Consider the following 24,924-nt stretch of genomic DNA (forward strand, 5'->3'; position numbering starts at 1 on the left):
TCCCCTCGGGGTTCTGGGGTTGGGGATAGTGACAGTGGGGTCTGTGGGGGGGGCGTGTCAGCAGAATGCAGGTGAGTGGCACTGGTGGGGCCGGAAGTGGTGGTGACCGTGGCAGTAGGGGTGGCAGAAGTCACTGAGCATGTGGCATCAGCGATGATGTGAAGGGCGGAAGCGATGTCACGTGTGATGCATGAGGAATTGTGAGGGGGGGGGGGCGTGTCAGCAGAATGCAGGTGAGTGGCACTGGTGGGGCCGGAAGTGGTGGTGACCGTGGCAGTAGGGGTGGCAGAAGTCACTGAGCATGTGGCATCAGCGATGATGTGAAGGGCGGAAGCGATGTCACGTGTGATGCATGAGGAATTGTGAGGGGTGGAAGTGGTTGTGGGAGTGGCCATGATGGGGGCGGAAGTGACATCATCAATCAGCTTGGGGGTGGCAGCTGCACTAGCCGCATGGCTAATGGCATCTGAGAACATTCCGAGGCCAGGGGAATCTTCTGGAATGTTTGAGGAGCGCTGGTTGTGGAGGTGGGTAGATAAAAGTTTGTTGGTGGAGATGGGTAGATAAAACCTAATCGGCTACTGGTGGCAAGAATGTAGTTGGGTCAGTTGAAATTTGAGACTGATTTAGACATTCCCCAGCAGCCATCACTGAGGCTGCTGGCTGTTTTGATGGAGAGATTGGGTCAAAATCTTCCAATTCACCAGAGACAAATGGGATGTCACAGAGGAGCCCTGCAGACTCTAAGCCAACCTGGATCTAATTCTGGAAACTGTCAGGAGAGGAGGAAAGTCCTCTTTCAGAGGCTACCACAAGAAGGCTGGATTATACAATAGAGGCATCTGTTTAGTTTAATCCCCCTGAGACAAATGATGAATGATTTTGGATTATAAATGATTTTATAGTAGTTTTTTACAGTGAAAAGTACAGTACAGTGAAAAACTTCAACTATTGCCATTTTGAATAACTTAAGAATTATTTTTAAAAATAAGAAATAGATTAATGAGAGTCCATTACGCTTCTGCCACGGCTTCACTGCAGCCCATGCGGGGCCTAACCATCATCAAAGTTGTTGCTCCTCAGGTACCATCTTTCACCACTGGGCCTCCCTCACTGACATCAGCCAATGCTGGGTCCCATGTCCCACCCTCTGCCAGCCACTTCCTTGATACCGCAGTCACTGCCTTTCAAAGGGTACCACTCCAGGATCACCAGCCACCGCCATGTTGTAGACCCCAACAAAGCCACTTCCCTACCACCTTCCTCACCGATGCTGTCACTGCTGATGCTGCCATGTCTGAGGTCTCTCCAGAAGATAAGTATAAGTAAAATCTAAAAATATAAAGATAAAAAAGGAAGAGAAAAAGAAAGTGGGGAGTCCCACACTGCATGCTGCCTACTCTGCCACCACCATCTTGGATATATATACCTTCAATTCCTTCCTGGTTAGCTTTCCCTTTTTAGAAATTCACCATCCTCAAGGTTCTCATCTCTCTGGAAGGTTATGTCACAACAGACTACAACAAAATGACTGAGACCCTTGCAAGATGGCACCAGCCACAAGGCTCAGACTCTAGAATGCCTCTTTGCAGAAAGCCAATAGCTTCCTTAATGGTTGTCCTGCAGAAAAATTGATTATGGGTACCCAAAACAGGAACACCATAAAGAGGTCAGTAACTATCCAATTAATGAGTGATGGTAAAGAATGAAGGAGCCATGGCTGTAGTCATGGAAGCAAGCATGGATATTAGACCATAAAACATAGGAGTGGAAGTAAGGCCATTTGGCCCATCGCGTCCACATTGCCATTTGATCGTGGCTGATGGGCATTTCAACTCCACTTAGCCACACTTTCCCTGTAGCCCTTAATTCCTTGCAAGATCAAGAATTTATCAACCTCTGCCTTGAAGACATTTAATGTCCCGGCCTCCACTGCGTTCTGTGGCAATGAATCCACAGACCCACCATCTCTGGCTGAAAAAATGTCTCATTTCCATTCTAAATTGACCACCTCTAATTCTAAGGCTGTGCCCACGGGTCCTAGTCTCCCTACCTAACAGAAACAAATTTCCAGTGTCCACCCTTTCTATTAGATTTCCCCTCAACCTTCTAAACTCTAATGAATACAATCCCCGGATCCTTAGACATTCACTGTGTGTTAGGCCTACCATTCCAGGGATCAGCTGTGTGCATCTCCACTGGACACACTCCAGTGGCAGTATGTCCTTCCGGAGGTGTGGGGCCCAAAATTGGACACAGTATTCTAAATAGGGCCTAACTAGATTCTCAGAAGCACATCGCTGCTTTTATATTCCAACCCTCTTGAGATAAATGACAACATTACATTTGCTTTCTTAACCACTGACTCAACCTGCAAGTCAACTTTTAGAGAATCAAAAGTGTATTAGAAGATACTTTTGTGGCCCCACACCTCTGGAAGGACATACTGGCACTGGAATGTGTCCAGTGGAGATGTTGGGCGACATTGATGGTAGATCATTAGGTGCCAAGATTGCCATGAATTCAATTAGTAACATCCTGAACTTAGGGAAATTCATTAAATGGTTGTCATTAAAAAATGTGATGGCCAAGTTGAGTAAGAGGTGATCTGTAAAATGTAATGAACAATCACTTGTAAGATGTCATCAAGGCTCACAGCTGAGCCTTCGAGCCCAAAAACAAAAAATAACACAAGGACACAGTGACCTTGATATCCATTTGCAGGACATGACAACTAGTGCTGGCAAGAGCAAGATCTTCAGAAACGAAGGCACAGATGTCAGCGACTGTATCGCTGGTGAGTCAGTCTGCTCCAACATTAATTCCCAGGCATCTCCAGATAGTTTTGTCTATGGCAAGCTGGATATCTGCCCTGCTTGTGGCTTGTGTTGCCCCCTCATCAACGTGTAGCAAGCTGCACTTTTCCTGACATGTTTACTGTATTTTCTTTTTAAACAAATAGACAGATCTTGAATGCAGAGAGCAGTGTCAAACCGTCCCCACAGAAATTGAATCAGAGCCAACACCCAAGTGTTATTATTTAAAAGGCAAATTTATTAATAAAGAAATGGAGCTCACCATACAGTAGTTCCATAGGAGTATCATAACACTTTAAGTGGCTCATAAAGACTCAATTAAACCCACACCTTTAATTCCAATACCAGTTTTTGATTAACCATTTAGTTTTAACTTTTATTGTCATGTGTACTCCGATTGTATACTGCCCTACCTAAAACCAGGAGTGAGAGTCAGTAACTTTTAACAAAAATTGAGGTTGCAATAAGATTTCCTGAGATAATGCCAATTTTTCACGATATGGATTAGCCAATGTTCAATGACAGGCTAGGAGAGCAGGCAACGAAGTGTCAGATGGAATACAATGTATGACATTATGCACTTTGGTAGGAAGAATCCAGGCTTAGACTATTTTGTAAATAGAGAATGAATTCAGATATCTGAAGTACAAAGGCACTTAGGAGTCCTATTTCAAGATTTTCTTCAGGTTAACATGCAGGTTCAGTTGGCAGTAAGGAAAGCAAAAGCAAGTTAGCATTCATTTCAAAGTGGAGTTAGAATACAAGAGCAGGGATACACTGCTGAGTGTGTATAAGGCTCTGGTCAGATCACATTTGGGCCCTTTACCTAAGGAAGGATGTGCTGGGGTTGGATGGGCTCCACAGGATGTTTACAAGAATGATCCCAGGGATGAAGGACTTGTCATGCGAGGAGCAGTTGAGCACTTGATATGTTGAGAAGGATGGGGGATGTGGAATCTAATTGAAACTTACAGGACACTGAGATGATTTGGAGAGGGAGTAGCACTCTGAAAGCTAGTGCTTCCAAATAAACCTGTTTGACTATAACCTGGTGTTGTGATTTTTAACAGAATACGGAGAGGCCTGGATATAATGGATGGAGAGATGTTTCCATTAGTACGAGAGGGTAAGACCTGAGGGCATAGCCTCAGAGTGAAGGGATGACCCTCTAGAACTGAGATGATGAGGCATTTCTTCAGCCAGAGGGTGATGAATCTGTAGAACACGTCATCAAATGTATTTAAGAAAGAGATGGATAGATTTTTGATTAATACAAGGATCAAGGGTTACAGGGAGAAGGCAGGAGAATGAGGTTCAGAAATATATTTGTCATGATCAAATGGCAGAGCAGACTCAATGGACCAAGTGGCTTAAGTCTGATCCTATATCTTATTGTCTTATAGAATCCAATTCATAGAAATGATGGATTAATCAAGAAAGTTAGATCACATGGGATTCAGAATTAGCTTGTCAATTGGATATAAAATTGACTTGACAGTAGGAGACAGAGTGTGCTGGTGGAGGAGAGTTGTTTTTCGGACTGAAGGCCTGTGAGCAGCAGTTCCATAGGGATTAGTACCACTTCTGTTTGTCATTAACAGAAATGATTTGGATGAGAATTTGGACAATATGGTTAATATGTTTGTGGGTGACACAAAATTGGTGGTATAGTGGACAGTGAAGTTATCTAATATAACAAAGAGATCTTGATGAATTAGGTCAATAGGCTGAGGTATGACAGATGAAGTTTAATTTGGATACATGTCAGATCTTACATTTTGGTAAAGCAAACAAGGGCAATACTTGTATAATTAATGCTAGGGCCTTGGTACTGCTGTGGAACAGAGATACTTAGGGGTTCAGGTACATAATTCTTTGAAATGTGTCACTGGTAGACAAAATGATTAAGAAGGTGTTTAGCATACTTACCTTAATTGATCAGACTTTTCGAGCCTGGGAATTGGGATGTCATATTGAAGTTGAAAAGGATGTTGGTGAGGCCACTTCTGGAGTATAGGTACTATAAACAGTTCTGGTCATCCTACAGTAGGCAGGATATTATTAAATCCAAGAAGGTGCAGAAAAGATTAACTAGGATGTTGCTGGAAATGGAGGATTTGAGTTATAAAGGTAGCCTAGATAGACTGGAACTTTTTCACTGGAGTGTAGGAGGTGGAGGGGTAACCTTACAGATGTTTAAAAGGGATGCTGGACATGGAAAAGGTGAACAGCAAGGGTCCTTTCCCTAGGGTGTGAGGTGTTCAAAACTAGGGGGCAATTTTGTTTAAGGTCAGCAAAGAAAGATTTATAAAGGACAATGAGGGGCAACTTATTTTTTTAAAACAGTGGTTCATATGTGGATTGAACTACTAGAGGAAGTAGTGGATGCAGTTAGAAAATTTAAAAGATGTTTGGATAAGTTAATTAAAAAGAATGATTTGGAGAGATGTGTGCTACAAACTGGCAAGTGGGACTAGTTTGGTTTGGGAACATGGTCGGTGTGGACTAGTTGGAGTGAAGGGTCTGTTTCCATACTGTGATTCTATGACAATGAAATTCCCATGCAATAGTTTCAAGTTGTAAATCTCCCCCTTTATCTTATAAGTAATACAATATTTAAACAAAACCATGAAAGAGTTTTCATTGCAAATAACATTCTGGCTGTTTTTAAAATAAGTTAATAAGTACAACAAAGTCATGCTTTTTTCTATAATTTTAACCATCAAAAACTTTCCACAACAGTCATACTTTTCACACTCAAATGCCATGGAAATATTAGAATGCAATCTCACATTTCATTAGGATGCATAATACTTTCTCTTCTGACAGCTAGACTTGAATCCACAAATGTAGTCAGATCAGCAAGTTTCTTTTGAGTGTAAGAATCTCAAATAAAGAAGCTTGAAATAATGTAGACCAAACTTTATGGTGTGCAGCACAAAGTTATACTAAAACGATGCCCACTGTGAAAACTGACTGCACTAGTGCAATATTTCCAAGGTATTCTTCTGTACTCGGCCACAGCAGAGAAACAAATCCTTCAGTCCGACTCGTCCAGGTCAACCATCCATCCCATTTTCCAGCACTTGGCCCATATCTCTCTCACCCCTTCCTGTTCATATACCCATCCAAATGCCTTTTAAATGCCGTAATTGTACCAGCCTCCACCACTTCATCTGGCAGCTCATTCCATGCACGTACCCCCCTCTGCATGAAAAAGTTGTCCCTCAGGTCCTTTCTTAATCATTCCCCTCACACTTTAAACTATGCCCTCTAGTTTGGACTCCCCTACCCTAGGAAAAAGACCTTGTCTATTCACCCTATCCATGCCCGTTATGATTTTATAAATCTCTAAGCCCACCCCTCAGCCTATGACACTCCAGGGGAAAAGAAGCCATAACCTATTCTCCCTATAGCTTAAACCCTCTAGTCCCAGCAATATCTTTGTAAATGTTTTCTGCACTCTCTCAAGTTTAATTTCATCCTTCCTATTGAAGGGCAATCAGAATTGTATGCAGTATTATAATAGTGGCGTCATCAATGTTTTATATTGGCTGAAACAGGACCTCCCAACTCATATACTCCATGTTCTGGCCAATGAAGGCAAGCATGCCAAATGCTTTCTTCACCCTGTCTACCTGCAACTCCACCTTGAAAGAACTATGCATCTGTTACTTGTTGAGCAAAAGTGTAAAGAGCTTTACCCATCCACTTTCACAACACAAAATGCTGAGGTTAGCAAAGTTACAATAATTTTGTAATTGTACTTCACTAACACAATAACCAGATTGAAATTCATTGCCAAGTTACATTTTCAATAACACAAAAAATCAAAGTTTGCGAACAGTGCATTTTTGTAAACTCAACATGAGTTTAAAATCAGTAACATTTCACCCGTGTAAACATTTAGAATCAAAAACATGCAACACATTTGCCAGTATTTAGATTAGAAAATTTAGCAATAGAAAGGTACAGAATAATCATTGATATTCCCTTCACAGACCAAGCTATTTCATAGCACAACATGACTCAATTTCAATCCATTTTCACATTCAGTAAAATTTAGGCAGCTGCCCAGGAGTGATCAGTGATTGTTTTTAAAAACAAACCATTACAGACTCAAGCTGTAGAATTCAATTACATTTCTTTGTTGCAAAAGTTATATGGTATTAATGAGGGGAATAGAACTGTCCTTTGAGTTAACAACTAATGGGCAGTTTGGACCCATTATTGTACAGTTTCCAGTAACTCGGTGAAGTTCTGAAGCTCCTGGATACTTGTGGAAATTCTGTAACAAAAGAAATGATCACTATTATGCTTCACTGTTAAAATGACCTTGTCAGACAAATATTTAATAGTCAAGAATTTGAACCGTATTCAAATACAAAAGAGAACTTGGTGTCTGCTGGTGTCAGAAACCTTTTCTAAATTGAATTGCAAATGAGTTGTAATCCCAAACTCCTGGACTGCAGCAGAAAAGGAGAATGGAATTTATGACCCCCAATTTAAATCCCAAGGATTCATAGTTGATATAAGTACCTATTTACATTAAGCACAACACTCCCAGGGAATTTGCCTTGGATGGAGGGAAAATATAAATTAAGAGCTTGCCACTCTAGCCAAAGAGCAACTTTTTATATAAAACGAAAAACTGTGGAGATCTAAAACTAAAACAGAAATTCTAATGAAGTCACTGGACTCAATGTTAACTCACCATAGGTGCTGCCAGACCTGCTGTGCTTCACCAGCAATTTGTTTTTTGTAGCAATTTGTTATGTACCTATTGATAAATAACTAATTGTGTTGCTGGTATGTAGTCATGTATTTTACACTTGGGAGGTAAAGGAGATACTGCAATCTCCACTATTCTACTTCCACCTTCTGACAACCATGTGGGAGCACAGGCTCAGAAAAAGCTGGTTTGTCTATCCATTTCTTTTACAATGCCATCCTACAATTAAACTCCCCTCCCCCCCAAAAAAAAATTCAATAAAACACACCAATAATAAATTAATTTCAACATAAATGTGTCGATTAGCATTTAAAAGTTGGAAAAACTCTCACCTGCCAAAAGCATTAAGGAGTGCAACAATATCTTGACGTTTCAGGTGGAATCTTTGAGATGGACCAGATTCTGGTAAGTTTTTTATTTGCTTCTCTGAGAACAGGATTTTCAAAGCAGTACCCAATCCCTGTGTCTTTGATATACAGCAATATATTAATATCTCATCAGACTTGAGGTAGTTTTAGAATTTGTTTTTGAGGAGATGACCTAATACTGACCTGAAGCTTGCCCCAGAGTCTACATTTAAAGCAACCAACGCAATCCATTATTTTTGAAATATTTTTGAAATGCAGACGAAATTCTTCCTACAATTGGAAAAAATGCAGATTATAATATTTTGTTGTACCACTAAATTTAAAAAAGTTTCTTTTTGTTACCAATCCACGCCACAATCTATTCATTGAGAATGGACAGACTTTAGCCAGTGCTGTTCTGAACTCCGAGATACAGACAGGTGACAGGATGAACTGTCTCCAGATTCACCCCTACCATTCTGTAGCATTTCATCTCCATTGCAGCTGAATTAGCTTTATTAATGCTATACAGGGCTCTGGACTTTAAAAGCAAATCTTGATGCATTTGACATATTGCAATTTTATTGTATATCCAAAATGCAGGGGACTCACCCGCAAATTCCTGTTACACAGAGCTTCAAAATAGCCATAGAAATCCTATGCAACCTGATTTGTGTACAAATATGGTCAGTCAAAAAGAAAATCTGATCAAAATAATCATGTAGTAATTGTGAAAAATGGTCAATTTTTGTTATGTGGCACCATCATTCTAACAGACTAAACTTCGAACAGACTAAACTCAAAACTGAACATCTATGGAGGGCAATTTGGGTCATCAGTAGAATTATAGTCAACTATAATATGTAACCTGATTGCTCAGCATAACCTTCAATATAACATTACCATCATGCTCAGGGAAATTAATCCTAGTTCAGTGAAGAGTGCATGAGAGCGTGCCAAGAGCAGTACCAGACATGGCAAAAAAATGAGTTGTCAACCTGGTGAAGCCACAAAACAAGACTACTTGCATGCCAAAACAGAAGCAACATATAATGAACTGAGTGGAGAAACCCCATAACCAACAGATTGCATCTTAGCCCTACAGTCCTGTTATGAATGATGGTGTGGGATTTATGTGCAGAACCTGAAGTAGACTAAGCAGCAATCACATCTATTGAGTGAAAGCTACATTGCAATTTTTTAACCATTAAAAGTGTTCATTACTTTACAGCCACAGGTATTCTACCTGCTCAAATAAACAAAGTTGTTTGCTCACCTCAGAACCCATTTGATGGTGTTCCTACGTTCGCCACATATGCTACTTGACCAAGAGAGGGCACTAGTTGGCAGCTTTTGTGTGTCTATCTTTATTTGTTGTGTATTTTATTCAGGTTGATATTTTATGCAAATGAAATGTACAACTTAATTTGCATTAAGTTGCCCAGGTGATCTATCATAATTTCTTTCTGGATTTACACTTAATCAAGTTCATGAGGCTAAACCCATGCTCACAGTTAGCACTTGATGCCTGAAATATTGTATAATGTCAAGAAGAATGGACATTTCTGGTTACCTTTTAGACGATATCCCCCAAATTACTGAATATCTGATATCAGTGAATCATCCCCAATAATCTCAATCACATGCTATTCTTTGTCTAACTAACAAATGTATCAAAATTAATGCAATCTGAAATGTTATCAATACGGTCAAACATTTCTGGTGTATTACATGCTATAGTGTGCATTCCTGAGACATATCATAGGGTCTGTTTCCTTGCTGTATGACTCTTCAGTCCAACCAGCCCATGCTGAACATAATCCCAAACTAAACTAGTCCCACTTACCTATTCCTGAACCAAATCCTTCAAAGGCTTTCCTATAAATGTACTTATACAAATGTCTTAAATGTTGTGACCTGTGCCCACATCCACCACTTCCTCAGGAAGTTCATTCCACAAGCAAACCACCCTCTGTAAAAAATTTGCCCGTTATGTCTGTAGATTTTGCAGCTTTAGCTGGGTAACAGGTCAGCATCAGATTTCAAAGGTTCATCAGCATCCTTGGGAACTTTGAAGAATGTGCTGCACCTAAAATTGCTTCATGTCAGTTGCTTTGCAGCATGCCAGCCTGTTCTCTGGTTGTCTCTGCTGGAGTTATCATGCTGGCCCCCAGCAGGTGGGTGAAAAAAGCCTCAGGTTCGTACACTCTACCCTGCTCCTCTTACAGATGTACCATAGAAAGCATCCTATCCAGATGCATCATGGCTTGGTATGACAACTGCCCTGCCCAAGACAGTAAGAAATTAATGAGTTGAGAATGTGGTCCAGTCCATCACACAAACGACCCTTCCTTCCATTGATTCTGTCTAAACTTCGAGAAAGCAGTGAACAAAATCAAAGTACTCTCTTCCATTGGGCTGAAGATATAAAGGTTTGGAAAATGTGACCAACAGATTTAAGAACTGCTTCTTATCTGTTATTAGACTTATGAACAGACCTCTCAGATTAAAGCTGATCTCTCTCTGCACCTTCTTTGTAGTTGTAACACTATATTCTGCATTTTGAGTTATTACATTAGTGTACTTTGGTATGGTATGATTTGCCTGGGAGCACGCAAAACAATGCTTTTCACTGTATGAAAATAATAAAATAACATGAAAATAATAAAATCAAATCTTCATTCTCTGTCTCTTGTAAGTTCATAAACAGTGGTCCCTCTAATTTCCTTCCTAGCTGGGCAATTGCGGAATGCCAATATTGCGATTAGTATTCTGACATTGATTGCTGTGAGCAGCCACATAGTTCAGCGGAACCATTGGTCATCAACCATTTGGAAGTAGTTGACAATTGCAGCCTCTGCTATCAACACCTTCTTAATCATCATGGACAGGGTCTCTAGAACAGTTGGTTTACCCCTGCCAACTGTCATTAGTTGATTTTTGATTCTAATTGCTTGCGTTCCTTGGCTTAACTTGGCTGTCGTATGAGGAGGCAATAATGTCAGCTTAACACTAGAGACCAGCAATGTTATGGTGCACAATACATTTTGTCCACCCCCTAAATCCACACATTAAAAAAAATTGTAGTAAGTCATTATCTTCCTGGTGGAGAGAATACATGCTTGACAAACTGTATCTTCATGATTTGTGTTATCCCTTGCTACACCTCACTATGGTTCTTGCCATTGAAAGAGATAATTCTGTAAGTTGCAGCATGTTTGCAGTCCATATAAAATTTGCTTGAAAAGGTTAGGCTTGTGAAGTGAAATGTAGGTATGTAAATAACCAAATTAAATTTTAAAAGTGTGGAGTCACAGAATTTAATCAGAGTTTCTAACATTAATCATTCCTTATCCAATAATCGCATCTTTATTCCTCCTATCTTTATTTTTATTTCTATACCCAATTTAGCAATAAATTAAAAGTTTTAATTGATGCTTACTGGATCTGACTAGGTCATTCATTAAAGATTCTTCAATATCACCTCCTAGATTCTCTGGAAGGGGTGATAGGGTGTTTTTTGATTTTTAACTTGAAGTAAATGGCTGCCAATTTTCATTCACCACTATTAGCAAAATCCAACCGAATTTCTAAATTGTACCACACGTTTTGACATTATATTAACATTGTCTGGAAAATTAACTCAATTGATTCCTTTAGAATCAGGAGAGTCTGGATAGTTCAAAGGACGTTTGACTGATACATGAAATCATTAAAACAATAAAATATCATAAAGATCTTCACTAGAAATTATGAATTATTTAATCAGATTGGATTATGATTAAAACATCCTGTTTTTGAATTAAGAACATTTGTCTGACAATCCGATTCACTAATGTTCACCTCTTTGTACTTCCAGCAAGTGTCAGAAAATAATCAGCAATGGAAATCTCAAGTTGTTCCCAAATTATATTTCCTTCTTTGCCCTCTATTTGTACTTAGAGACCAACTGCATAAATTCTATGGATTTCATGGCTAAATTAGGGTAATTCAATATTGATCAGAAATGGAATTTAGAATGACCTGGTCTTTTCAGCTCAGTATTCATAAATGTGTCATAACAGTGCCTGTATCAAAACCCCAAGTAATAATTGAATTTCCCTTGGCACTATGAGTCAGTAGCTATAACCTTATTAATTTGTGAGTGTTCTGCCTGAAGGCAGGTCATTGGCTCATTGCCTGTTGATACTTCATCCTGAGCTTTCTCTAGGCATGTTTTTCAGTAGAGAGCTCCCGATGCTGTTCATTCCTAGGGGGAGGGCAAGAAAGTCAGTCGCAGTCTGTCTCAGCTGGAACAGGAATCAAACCCATGCTCTTGGCATTATTCTAATCACACACTAGGTATCTAGCCAAATGTTATAACTGGCCATGCACTCTGATTCAACCAGATAGCTCGTGTATTCTAATTTAATGGTACAGAACTTTGAAACAATTCAAAGTATGGACTAGAAAATAGACATTATATTGGTTTATGTGTTATTAGAGATTTGCTATAAGTTCATAAATTCATAAGGACAATCCTTTTTAGCATAGCGTCTGACATAGTACCTGGAGTTAAACAGATTTCACAAAGGAGCTTATGTAGTTAGTGCACTACCTTAATCAAAAAATATATCTGCATTAAATGAACCATGGCTTACAATTGACCCTTAGTCTCACTAAGTATAAAAAGATTTTAGTATATTGTTACCTTGAGATTTTCAGCTTCCTTTGTTTCCCCAGCAAACAAGGAATGTTCATCAAAGGGAAAGGGAAATGATCTAGAATAGAACACTTTGTTACTACAAAATCAAAACCGAAAGAACTGCGCATGATGTAAATCAGAAATAAAAACAGAAGTTGCTGGAAAAACTCAGCAGGTCTGGCAGCATCTATGAAGAGAAATCAGAGTTAACATTTTGGGTCCAGTGACCTTCCTCAGCTTTTCCAGCAACTTCTGTTTTTGTTATACTTTGTTACTACTTGGAAATCCATGACTGAGTAACAACAGAAATGTGATTCCCAATATATTGTCCATTATCAATTTTCTCTGAATTTACTCGGTCATATAAAATATGGTTACAATGAATGACAACTATACACATATTTATTTGACAAGGTCCTACATCAGAGATTTATTAGAATGACTTAGGTACTTAGTATTAGAAGGATATATAGTCATATCGATAGTGAAATGACAGTGATACAAAAATGAGCATGTAAATAGATTTGGGGGATGTAGGCAATGTTCTGTCCAGGGATCTGTTGTAAGCATGAGTTGTAAGCAAATGAAAACATGAGTTAAAAAAAACTGGTGTTCTTGAAATTTAAAATTAATAAATTAAGGGATATAAATTGAGAAAGATTACAGGAGATTTAGGGCATGGGCAAGGTGGCTTAATGGTTAGCACTGCTGCATCACAGCACCAGGGACCCAGTTCAATTCCAGCCTCAAGCGACTGTCTGTGTAGAGTTTGCACATTCTCTCACTGTCTGCATGGGTTTCTTCTGGGTGTTCAGGTTTCCTCCCACAGTCCAAAGATGTGCAGGTTAGAGTGGATTGACTATGCTAAATTGCCCATAGCCATTCCACCTAACCTATACACCTCTGGACTGTGGGAGGAAACCGGACCACCCAGAGGAAACCCATGCAGACATAGGAAGAAAGTGAAAACTCCACATAGGCTCCACCCGAGGGTAGAATTGGACCTGGGTCCCCAGCACTGTGAAGCAGCAGTGCTAGCCACTGTGCCATAATCATGTGTGCTGTGAAATGGAGTGGTAAAATGCTACTTTTATCTTGTTCCATTGGTATGATTATAGAACTGTAAGTAGGTTCCAAGTATTCATTACTTGCTTATGAATTTCAAAAATTCATTCATGTAACATACTCTTAGAAGATAAAATGTTTTCATTCGCAATACTGAAGTAAATTGAGGAGCCAAAGAGGTCAATAACTGAATTTGGATTAAAAATAGTCAGACTATCTGCTGCAACCCATGTGACAGGTGTTGCTTTTAATCATTTGACATTAGGCAAATCCTTATGTATGTTAATGACCAGAAATTAAAAGCATCACACTCAGAATTTTTCTGTAAGTTATCAGCTCTGCACTAAAAAGGATTTTTTTATGGATAATGGGAGTTTCCAGGTGCTTTGTGGATTTAGCTTTTTAATCAAACTTGCTATCATCATCTAGATTTCAAAGTAGAAAACAGAGCTAATTTGGTCTAGTTTCTTATTAATGTGATTACAACAAACCAATTTCTTTGACAAATCTTGCAAGAGACTGCTTAAAGCATAGGGTACAAACAGGTTTCTTAAAAGCCAAGGAAGAGTTATGAAGCCATTACTGATCATTTGACACAGTACCTTTTTACAAAGCTTGTTAACAACCTAAGGTTGCTTTTAATAAACAATTGCTTACTTGGCCAAGTGAAGAATTTCCAGGAGAAGTTTTTTATTTTTTGTATCCTGTGCATTGTTTCCTGTGTAAAGTTGGAAGGTAGAGCGCTCAAAGAAAGGCAACACTTTCGCTAAAGCCCTCAACTCTATGAGGTACAAGAAATAAAGATTTCGGAGTCTCCGTGGTCCTTCTCCATTAGTAATCTGCGCATCAAACCGCTGCTTGAATTCTGTGATGTTATGTCCCCACTTTCTTTCATACCAGGTATCTGTGCAAAGAAAGTTTACTTTACATTAGCTTGGATACACTTGATCCTCTTGTATTAGTATCCAAACTAAACATTAAAACAAATACATTTTAACTTATTAATTGAACAGCAATGTCAATGAATTAACAAAATCGGCATTCTGAACAATCTTTACCCAATCGTAACAAATTATCTATTAACACGAGCTCAATGTACGTTAGTCAGCTGATCAGTATGAGAGATGCTTCAGATTTACAATAGCTTTTGTTTTGTAATGTTTTGCTTGACCTTGTATGTGTCAATTAATGTAAAGCTCTAAACACTTCATCTGGAAAATGCTTGGGCATGAAGAAAATAGAGCTGAAAATGTGTTGCTGGAAAAGTGCAGCAGGTCAGGCATCATCCAAGGAGCAGGAGAATCGACGTTTCAGGCATGAGCCCTTCTTCAGGAATGAGGAAAGTGTGCCAAGCAGGCTAAGATAAAATTGTAGGGAGGAGGGACTTAGGGGAGGGGTGTTGGAAATGCGATAGGTGGAGGGAGGTTAAGGTGAGGGTGATAGGGTGATGGTGATAGGCCAGAGTGGGGGTGGGGGCAGAGAGGTCAGGCAGAAGATTGCAGGTTAAGAAGGTGGTGCTGAGTTCGAGGGTTGGGACTGAGACAAAGTGGGGGGAGGGGAAATTAGGAAACTGGAGAAATCTGAGTTCATCTCTTGTGGTTGGAGGGTTCCTAGGCGGAAGATGAGGCGCTCTTCCTCCAGCCATTGTGTTGCTATGGTCTGGCGATAGAGGAGTCCAAGGACCTCCATGTCCTTGGTGGAGTGGGAGGGGGAGTTGAAGTGTTGAGCCACGGGGTGGTTGGGTTGGTTGGTCCGGGTGTTCCAGAGGTGTTCTCTGCAACGTTCCACAAGTAGGCGGCCTGTCTCCCCAATATAGAGGAGGCCGCAGCGGATGAGTAAATGATGTGTGTGGAGGTGCAGGTGAATTTGTGACGGATATGGAAAGATCCCTTGGAGCCTTGGAGAGAAGTGAGGGGGGGGGAGGTGTGGGTGCAAGTTTTGCATTTCTTGCGGTTGCAGGGGAAGGTGCCGGGAGTGGAGATTGGGTGGGTGGGGGTTGTGGACCAGCTGAAAATGTGTTGCTGGAAACGTGCAGCAGATCAGGCAGCATCCAAGGAGCAGGAGAATCGACGTTTCGGGCATGCTGCTCCTCCATGAAGAAAATAGAAACAAGGTTTCAGTGCGAGTTCCGCATCCACAACAAAAAATTACCTGTAGCAAACTTTACTAAGACTTAATATGATTGTCACCACCTCTATATTTATAAATACTCTTTTGTTTGAATTACAGAAGCAATTGTACATCATGGCCTGCAGAAGAGTTTACTAGTCTTAATAACTCCCTGACCTGGAATATATCATACCCTTGCATCACTAATCCTTCCTGTTTCCATTTGTTTGTCATGCACCAGTTACCTGGTCACTCCCTTTTTCTATCTTCCAACCTCCAGCTTTCAATTGGCTGAAATTGTTCGAGTTTTCAGCTAATATCTTTTCTATAAAATTGCTATTTCCAAAATTGTTATTGTTGGAGAAAGTCGATGAAACAAAAATAGTTTTCTTTTCTTGAAGTAGATTTCTAGACATAAATATCAGTCAGAAGAATGGATTAACAGTTCGGGATAGTGGGAGGGAATGAAAAAGAATGCAGGACAATCAGTGTGTAAAAAGCCAAAGTTCTAGTTTAGGGTTTAACATAATAACTGTTATAGAACATCAGTGAAACATCTCATAGCACTTCACAGGAGCACTGTGAAACAAAATTTGACATCAATTCGGGGATATGAAGAACAGATGATCAAAACCTTGAATGATAGGTGGATTTCAAGGTTCTCAGAGAGAGAGACAGATGGGTTTAAAAAGAGGAAGAGAATTTGAGTTTAAATAGCCAAAGGCACAGCCACCAATGATGGAGTTGCTAAAACCAGAGATGCACAAGAGATCAAAGTTGAATGAGCACAAAGATGTCAAAGGATTGTTAGATTGAAGGTGGTTACAGTGGAATGAAGCTGTGGAAGGAGTTGAAAATAAAGAGTTTGAAAATCAAGTCATTATCCAACTGCAAGACAAGTGTAGATCAGTGGACACGGGCAATGATGAACTTACCTTAGGTGAGAGTTCTGGATGAAGGGTGGAAAATGGAAAGCCAGCCAGGAGAGTATTAAAATAGTTAAATGTGAAGGTAAAAGCATAAATGAGGATTTCAACAGATGAGCTGAGGGACAGCAAACTCAATAATGGATGAGGCAGTCTTGGAGGACAGAGCATTTGTGCTTGGTAGGTCAATCAAAGGTTGTGAATGGTCTAGCTCAACCTCAAAACACAGCTAGGGACAGGAGTTTGTGGTGGAGACCAAAAACAGCAGGTTCAATGTGCTTAGATAGAGGGCATTTTTGTCCATAGGTATTGGATATCAGATCAGCAGTGTGACAAATCAGAGACATGATGAGGTCAAGCTGGGTGTTATCTGGATACATATGGAATCCATATTATATCACCAAGGGCAGTGTGTTGATGAGAAGTAGGAGTGAACCAAAGGTAGGCACTTCAAAGGTAACACTCTGAAATAGTGGAAAGTGAATCATTCCAGTTGATTCTCTGGCTAACATTGAATTGGGTGAAGCTGGATGAAGATAATTTCCTAACCACCTACTAAAATTGCTTAGCAAGTTGGTGCCACTTAGCAAGGAGTGCCACAAAGATCCCTGCTGGGTCCACTACTTTTCATCATTTATATAAATGATTTGGATGTGAGCATAAGAGGTATAGTTGGTAAGTTTGCAGATAACACCAAAACTGGAGATGTAGTGGACAGCGAAGAAGGTTACCTCAGATTACAACAGGATTTTGATCAGATGGGCCAATGGGCTGAGAAGTGGCAGATGGAGTTTAGATTAGATTAGATTAGATTAGATTACTTACAGTGTGGAAACAGGCCCTTCGGCCCAACAAGTCCACACTGCCCCTCCGAAGCGCAACCCACCCATACCCCTACATTTACCCCTTACCTAACACTACGGGCAATTTAGCATGGCCAATTCACCTGACCTGCACATCTTTGGACTAGATAAATGTGAGGTGCTGCATTTTGGGAAAGCATAATCTTAGAAGGACTTATATACTTAATGGTATGGACCTAGGGAATATTGCTGAACAAAGAGACCTTGGAGTGCAGGTTCATAGCTCCTTGAAAGTGGAGTCGCAGGTAGATAGGATAGTGAAGAAAGCATTTGGTATGCTTTCTTTTATTGGTCACAGTTTTGAGTACAGGAGTTGGGAGGTCATGTTGCGGCTGTACAGGACATTGGTTAGGCCACTGTTGGAATACTGCATGCAATTCTGGTCTCCTTCCTATCGGAAAGATGTTGTGAAACTTGAAATGGTTCAGAAAAGATTTACAAGGATGTTGCCAGAGTTGGAGGATTTGAGCTACAGGGAGAGGTTGATTAGGCTGCAGCTGTTTTCCCTGGAGCGTCGGAGGCCGAGGGGTGACCTTATAGAGGTTTATAAAATCATGAGGGGCATAGAGTCTGTTTCCATGCTGTACATCTCTATGACTCTATGACTCTTAAATTACTCAGTTCAAGGGCTATGTGGGGATGGATAAGCATCCATCTTTTCTTGTCAGCGATGCCCAGATCACATAAAAGAATTAAAATGAAATGGGTTGAGGAGGTTGATGATAGTTGCCATCAAAGAAGTTGGTAGTATTTAATTGCAGTTGTTTCAGGACCATAAGTACTGTGAAATACATTTATTTCAGCAAGGTGTGAAAATGTATAAAACTGACTGGTCAATGAGGACCCCTACATTGCCACATTAGTGGATTTATTAGGTGCTTCCAGCAGAACATTCAACATTTAGTATATTGTTATCACTGATCACAAGAATGTTGGACAACAGATGGAAAGGAACAAGAATGAACTTCTATACCTACCTCGTAATAAATATCGTGCACTAAGATGTATGTTGATGCTTGTATGCAGACCAGAAACTGCTCGATAGAATGATCGTTTCTCTAAACACAGTCCTGAAACAGAAAGTTTGTTTCATTCTTTGATAATAATAATTAGTATATAAATTTCTGATCTAGCTTGTACTTTATAGTTAAGGCTGTTGAAACTCTAGTAATCCTATTAAAGAAAAACAAGTTGATATATATTGAATATTTGTACTTTTGTTTGACAAGGGCTTCAACACTAGTTTCTAAGAAATAAGATAGGCACAGTCCTATCTGATAATATATGACTATTACTATTCACTAAGGAGTCAAGTAAGCTGAGAATAAGAAAATGCAATTACCTTGCAGCCAGCTATTGAAGGTTCCATCTATTTGAGAGAAAAAAATGCAATCTTAAGTAAAATTCTTCGATGCAATTTTCATTTTTAATGATGAGTGAAAAGTTGGGCACTTAAATCAAATAATACTTAAATGCAGAATGCAAGAGAGATTTTCAGGTCTGGCTTTATTCAGAGAAATTGAAAAGTTTCTATTATTCTTTGCACCCTTAACCCATTCAACAAAAGTATTTCTTAAATGATTAAATCAATTCTGTTTTGGAAACAGGATTCTAAAAATGAATGGAATTAACTTTGTTGTCAATGCAACTGACTTTTAAACAGCATAGGTGATCCAATGAACTACACTACTATGATGACATTAAATGATCAACCATTCTGTGCATCTGCTTGAATAAATTCTAAGAGGATTGTTGAGAGTTGCAGAACATCTCATTTTTCCTGAATAAACAGTAGTGAAGTTGCTGCTTGCAATATGAGAGAACAAGCTGGCAGTTGACAAGATGTTGCTAAAACATCAAAAAAAACCTTCAATATTGTTAACACACTTGCTTTGATAAAACAGATCTGTGATTTTAGTACCTGTAAATAACAGATTTGCTTTGCTGATATTGCTTTTAAATTTCCTGTTACATTTGTCATTTTGCTTTGTTTTGTTGTCAAATAAATTCATGTTAAAAATCTACAACAGTGTATATTAAAGATAGCTGATAAATCGTAAGTAAAGACATGTGAAACTACATCATCCACACAACGAAATGCATATTCTGCAGTTTTAAAGTAAACTGTCGCCTTTTTTTGGAGATTCTAAAGATGTTGCTGTGGTCCTCAGAATGAGCATTTCACTGCAATGTCAAAACAGGCTACAACTGCAGATCAAAGCCAACAGCTGCATCTTCCAAAGTTGAGCAACAGAAATTACCTTCATCACCTGCAAAAGATAAATATACCAATTCAAAAGACTACTAAAAACTTCTAATTTCTCATACTTTAACATTTAAATTAAAACATTTAAGAAAGCGATTTTCACTTCATCTGTAGATTTATCGAATAATATTTGTATGCTATTAAAAAGGTGTCTTTTTTATTCGGTCAAAAGATGTGAGGAATCACTGGCTCAATCAGCGTATATTGTCCATACCTAATTGACCTAGAAAAAGTGGTGGTGAGCTACCTTCTTGAACCACTACAGTCCTTGATGAATAGATAGACCCACAATGCAGTCAGGGAGAGAGTATGAGAATTTTTACCTAGTGACAATAAAGGAAAAATAATAGACCTAAGTCAGGATCATGAGTGGCTAGGAGGGGTACTTGCAGGCAATGGTGTTCCCATTCATCTGTTGCCCTAATGCTTCTAGATGATAATGGATTTTGAAGATGCTATCTAAGAAGATTTTGAGTTCTTTCAGTGCATCTTGTAGATATACATGCTGCTCCTACTGTAGTAGAGGGAGTGAATTTGGAAAGTGTTAGAAGGAGTGCCAATTAAGTAGGCTGCTTTTATTTGGATCCTGTTAAGCTTCTTGAGTGTTGTTGGAGCTACATCCATCCAGACAATTGGGGAATGTCCCATCATATTGTTGACTTACTTTATTTGGAGGAGGGGCGAGATAGGAGTTAATTCCCACAGAATTTCCAGCCTCTGACCAGCTCTTGTGGCCACATTTATGTGGCTGGTTTCAATTCAGTTTCCAGTCAGTAATAACCCCAGGAATTGATAATGGAGATGTCAATGATGATAAAACAACTGAATGTCAAGGGGTGGTGATTAGATTTCCTCTTGCTGGAAACTGTTATTGCCTGGAACTTGTATGGCACAGACGTTACTCGCCACTTGTCAGCCCAAGCCTGCATATAACCCCAGTCTTGCTCATATGGACATGTACGGCTTTAGCAACTGAGTCACCACAAATGGCACTGAACATTGGTTGATGATAGCACAATAACCTTATCATGGAGAGAATGTAATTGATGTACCTGAAGATGGGCGAGCCTAGAACAGTACTCTGAGGAACGTGGGCACTTGTGGCGCTGTAGTAGTGCCCCTAACTCTAAGCCAGGAGGCCTGTATTCAAGTCACACCTGCCTCGGAAGTGTGCAATAACATCGCTGAACAGGTTGGATTACAAAATATGTACTCTGGGGAATTCAGGGCTCTTGTGGTTCTGTGGGTGTGTCCCTCTCCTTCTCAGCCAGGATCTTAGATTCAAGTCCCATCTGATCCAGAGGTGTGTCATCACACCTCTGAGCAGGTTGATCAGAAAATATTGAGTCTGAGCAATATTACATGTTGTTTGCAAGCCGATTTTCCTGTATTGTAGCTTCTCAAGGTTGACACCTTATTTTTAAGGTACGTATGGTGTTGCTCCTGGCATGCCCACTTACACTCTTTATCGAACCAGAGTTGACCGCCAGCTTGATGGTAATAGTGGAGTTGAAAACTATTATATGAGGTTATAGATTGTGGTTGAGTACAGCCTGTTGCTAATGATCCATTGCCCTTCATGGATGCCCAATCACATTGTTAGATCTGTTCAAAATCTATCCCACATTCAGCATGGTGGTAGTGGTAGAGGATACTATCCTCCACAGAACATGGAACTGGAGTCTCCACAAGAACTACGGAGCAGTCACTCCTATCAATGCAGTCATGATCAGATACATCTGCTACAGATAGAATGGTGGGGAAATGATTAATTAAGCTTCTCCCTCTTGTTAGTTTCCACAAGATCTGCCACAAACCTGGACATAGCAGCTATATCCTTTTAGACTCAGCCAGGGCAGAAGTTAGGTCTCACTCCCTCAAGATCATAAACTGATCTAACTACCAATCAATATGACACCAGAGTGGATGGGTTTGTTTTACACTCTGAGGTATTAACTCTTTCAGACCCTGTCAAGCCCATATTCAATAAAAAAAAAGCAAACTTCAATATCAATCCTCTTTTGTTCTACATTCAAATTCTTTCGATTACACAGATGCAAAGGAAATCTCTATGAAGATCAGTGGGACCACATAATCATCTACATTCTGTCAATGTGAAAAAGGTGCATTAATCTATTAAGCGCATTGCATTCTGGCCATCCCTCTATAATCCATCTGCTTTTCATTTCAACAAGTATCTTTTGTTGCACATTATCAAAGGTCTTCTGAAAATCCATATTTCCTTTCACTATATCAATTATGAACTCAGAACTAAAAGGTAAATAATTTTTCCAGCACTAATAGAAGTTTCAATCCATAATTTAACTTGTTTCTTTTATAATACCAGATTCAAAACTCAAAGTTCATAGTTAAATGTTCCTTCTCTTCACAGCAAAATAAGAAGATACTAGTAATGTATTAGTTTATCTTATCTCATCTTGAAGTTTGTCACTCTCTATTCCCAATTTTCAAATAGTTCAGAAGAATTATGCTACTCTTCTATGACCTCCTTCAGTATTCGGGAATGAATAAAGTCCGGGCCTGATTACTTTTCAATATTAGTACCATTACTTTAAGTATGCAGAAAAAAAACTGCCATATTCATCTCCAGTTGGGACTCTTCCACTATCTTTCTCAAGTATTCATGATGTTATGCCATTACACTCTGATAAAGATGACAGAAAATATGAGCGCATCTCTGCTTCTGCCATTCTAGTTCTTTTAAAAACTAAACATCAGAACAGAAGTTGGCATTCTACCCAATGAGTCAATAAAGTTTGGAGCTAGGAAAAGCACAGCAGTTCAAGCAGCATTAGGGGAGCAGAAGAGACAACGACTCAGGTTGGAACCTTTGAAATCCACCGCTCTTCTGATGCTGCTTGACCCGCTGTGCTTTTTCCAGCTCCACACTTTATCAACTGATTTTCCAGCATCTGCAGTCCTCATTATCTCCATTCCACCCATTGCACCTCTTCAATTACATCATGGATGATCTTCATCAAACTTAATTGGTTCCACATCCATCATCAATATCCTTGCCTGAATTCCATCAATCTCATCTCAAATGCCATATAACCCTGCATCACAGCATTTGAGGAAATCTTTGCAAATTTACTCTACTCTTGTGAGAGATCATTTTTCCATATTTATTTTGCATGTGATCTAGTTCTAATGTTAACATTATTCTCAATTATTCTAGATTTTTACCACTAAAGGATATAGGTTCTCTGCATGAACCTACTCTATCTCTTGTTAATTTTAAATCCCTTAGACTTGAGGACTTACAAATTTATATAGTCTGCTCTCATAACATGACTTGCTTAATTTTGGTGAATCTGTACCATACCACTTCTAAAGCAATATATCTTTCGTGAGGTCTGTGCCCTAAATTAAATGTAATTTACATGGGAATCATTAGTTCCACATGTTACATTCCATCCACCTTCCCTTGAAATAGGTCACATTCCTAATTACTTTTTGCACTATTGCACCAACTTCAGGGATTTGAATATGTTGACACCCAAATCTGAATGCACCTTCATAGTTCCTAGGCTCCCAATATTGAGAACATTACTTTCTCAAATCTAAAATAAGAAACCTCTCACTAACCCAGGATAGATTAACATTTTGTTATTTGTTCTCAATTAAAATTGTAATCAACTCAATTGGATAGCCGTATTCAGTTTTATGAGGCAAATCCCCTGTTTTCACTATAATACACACGCTCTGTCATGGTATCGCTAAATGAATTTAATAAGGAATACTTTTACGTTGATGGATAATAAATTATACAGTTACGTAGTTACTCAAATTGTCCAAAGCAATTGTTTTCAATGCAGAAAAAAAGTCACATTGTTAACTCACCTCTGCCAGGAAGCAATGGGTTGAATGGTCTTCTAATGGAGTTTGGCCTACAGTGAGAACAGAAATAAGTAATTGCAATCTTGACACTATATACAGTTTAATGACTGACTATAGTTTGTTAAAGAACTGGTAGCACTTTGTCCTATTGAAGAATTACATACTTGAAACAGTTTTCCTCATAGATACTATTCCAGATCTTCCATGCTTCTGGACCTTTATAGCCTGTGTAACGTTCAGGGTTGAGAAGCAAATCTACATATTCAGCGTCTGGACAGTGTTCATCTGAGGGACAAAAGTTATATTTCATTCCAAGAATTTATTCTTCTTCAATTTAGAGCAGTTTCTCTCAAGAGTCATTTGGCATTGGACAATGCTATTCAACTCCATGACAGGACAGTTTGACCTGTACGTTTCATGAAACATATCAACTTAAGTCAACAAAATCTGCAACTTTATCCCTGTGTGTGCCTGTAGTAGAGAAAGATGCACAAAGGATAATGCAATAATTTGCTGACTTTGCTTCAGTAGAATGCTATCTTTCATGTTTGAAGTCTATTGAATAGTAGTCCCTGCTGGGCTTTGCTAAGTCACATGGAGCCTTCAATTCTATAAGATGTCAATGTAGTCATTCATTATACATGTCTATAATGCCATCAGTTTCTTTCATTGGATGAATAAGGACAAATTACTGCAGATGCTGGCAATCCGAAATTTAAACAAACAGCGAACACTGGAGAAACCTAGCAGGACTAGCAGCATCTGTTGAGAAAGAAACAGTGTTAATGTTTGATTCTGAAATGGTAGTAATATTCCAACAAAGCTCAATGCAAGGGGCAACAATATTTTTCTGCTTAGGAATCTTACAACCCTAGGACTCAACATGGAATTCAACAACTTCATAGCATGATTACACGTCTTACATTTCAATTAGAACATTAGCAAATTTGCTGATGATGCTAAGCTGGGTGGCAGGGTGAAATGTGAGGAGGATGTTAGGAGATTACAGGGTGACCTGGACAGGTTAGGTGAGTGGTCAGATGATTGGCAGAAGCATTTTAATGTGGATAAATGTATGGTTATCCACTTTGGTGGCAAGAACAGGAAGGCAGATTACTACCTAAATGGAATCAATTTAGGTAAAGGGGCAGTACAAAGAGATCTGGGTGTTCTTGTACACCAATCAATGAAGATAAGCATGCAGGTACAGCGGGTAGTGAAGAAGGCTAATAGCATTCTGGCCTTCATAACAAGA

General features: G+C 39.3%; 1 protein-coding gene across 3 annotated transcripts in view; it reads right to left on the bottom strand.

Moving 5' to 3' along the window:
* Positions 1 to 6,599: 6,599 nt before the first annotated feature.
* ero1a (endoplasmic reticulum oxidoreductase 1 alpha) overlaps positions 6,600 to 24,924 on the bottom strand; it is a 36,657-nt gene continuing 18,332 nt past the window's right edge. For 2 of the 3 annotated variants that reach the window (XM_043697656.1, XM_043697655.1), the window contains 10 exons: positions 23,834 to 23,954; positions 23,673 to 23,719; positions 19,804 to 19,812; positions 18,885 to 18,911; positions 18,520 to 18,612; positions 14,302 to 14,548; positions 12,586 to 12,655; positions 8,100 to 8,186; positions 7,881 to 8,014; positions 6,600 to 7,104 (listed from right to left, as the gene is read on the bottom strand). In XM_043697656.1, coding sequence (XP_043553591.1) covers positions 7,044 to 7,104; positions 7,881 to 8,014; positions 8,100 to 8,186; positions 12,586 to 12,655; positions 14,302 to 14,548; positions 18,520 to 18,612; positions 18,885 to 18,911; positions 19,804 to 19,812; positions 23,673 to 23,719; positions 23,834 to 23,954 — 896 coding nt within the window. In that variant the 3' untranslated portion in view covers positions 6,600 to 7,043. Of the gene's footprint in view, positions 7,105 to 7,880; positions 8,015 to 8,099; positions 8,187 to 11,988; positions 12,145 to 12,585; positions 12,656 to 14,301; positions 14,549 to 18,519; positions 18,613 to 18,884; positions 18,912 to 19,803; positions 19,813 to 23,672; positions 23,720 to 23,833; positions 23,955 to 24,924 lie in introns of those variants that run through there. The other variant, XM_043697657.1, reaches the window with a different exon arrangement.

Source organism: Chiloscyllium plagiosum, chromosome 10 (assembly GCF_004010195.1).
Source record: "Chiloscyllium plagiosum isolate BGI_BamShark_2017 chromosome 10, ASM401019v2, whole genome shotgun sequence".
Lineage (NCBI taxonomy): Eukaryota > Metazoa > Chordata > Chondrichthyes > Orectolobiformes > Hemiscylliidae > Chiloscyllium > Chiloscyllium plagiosum.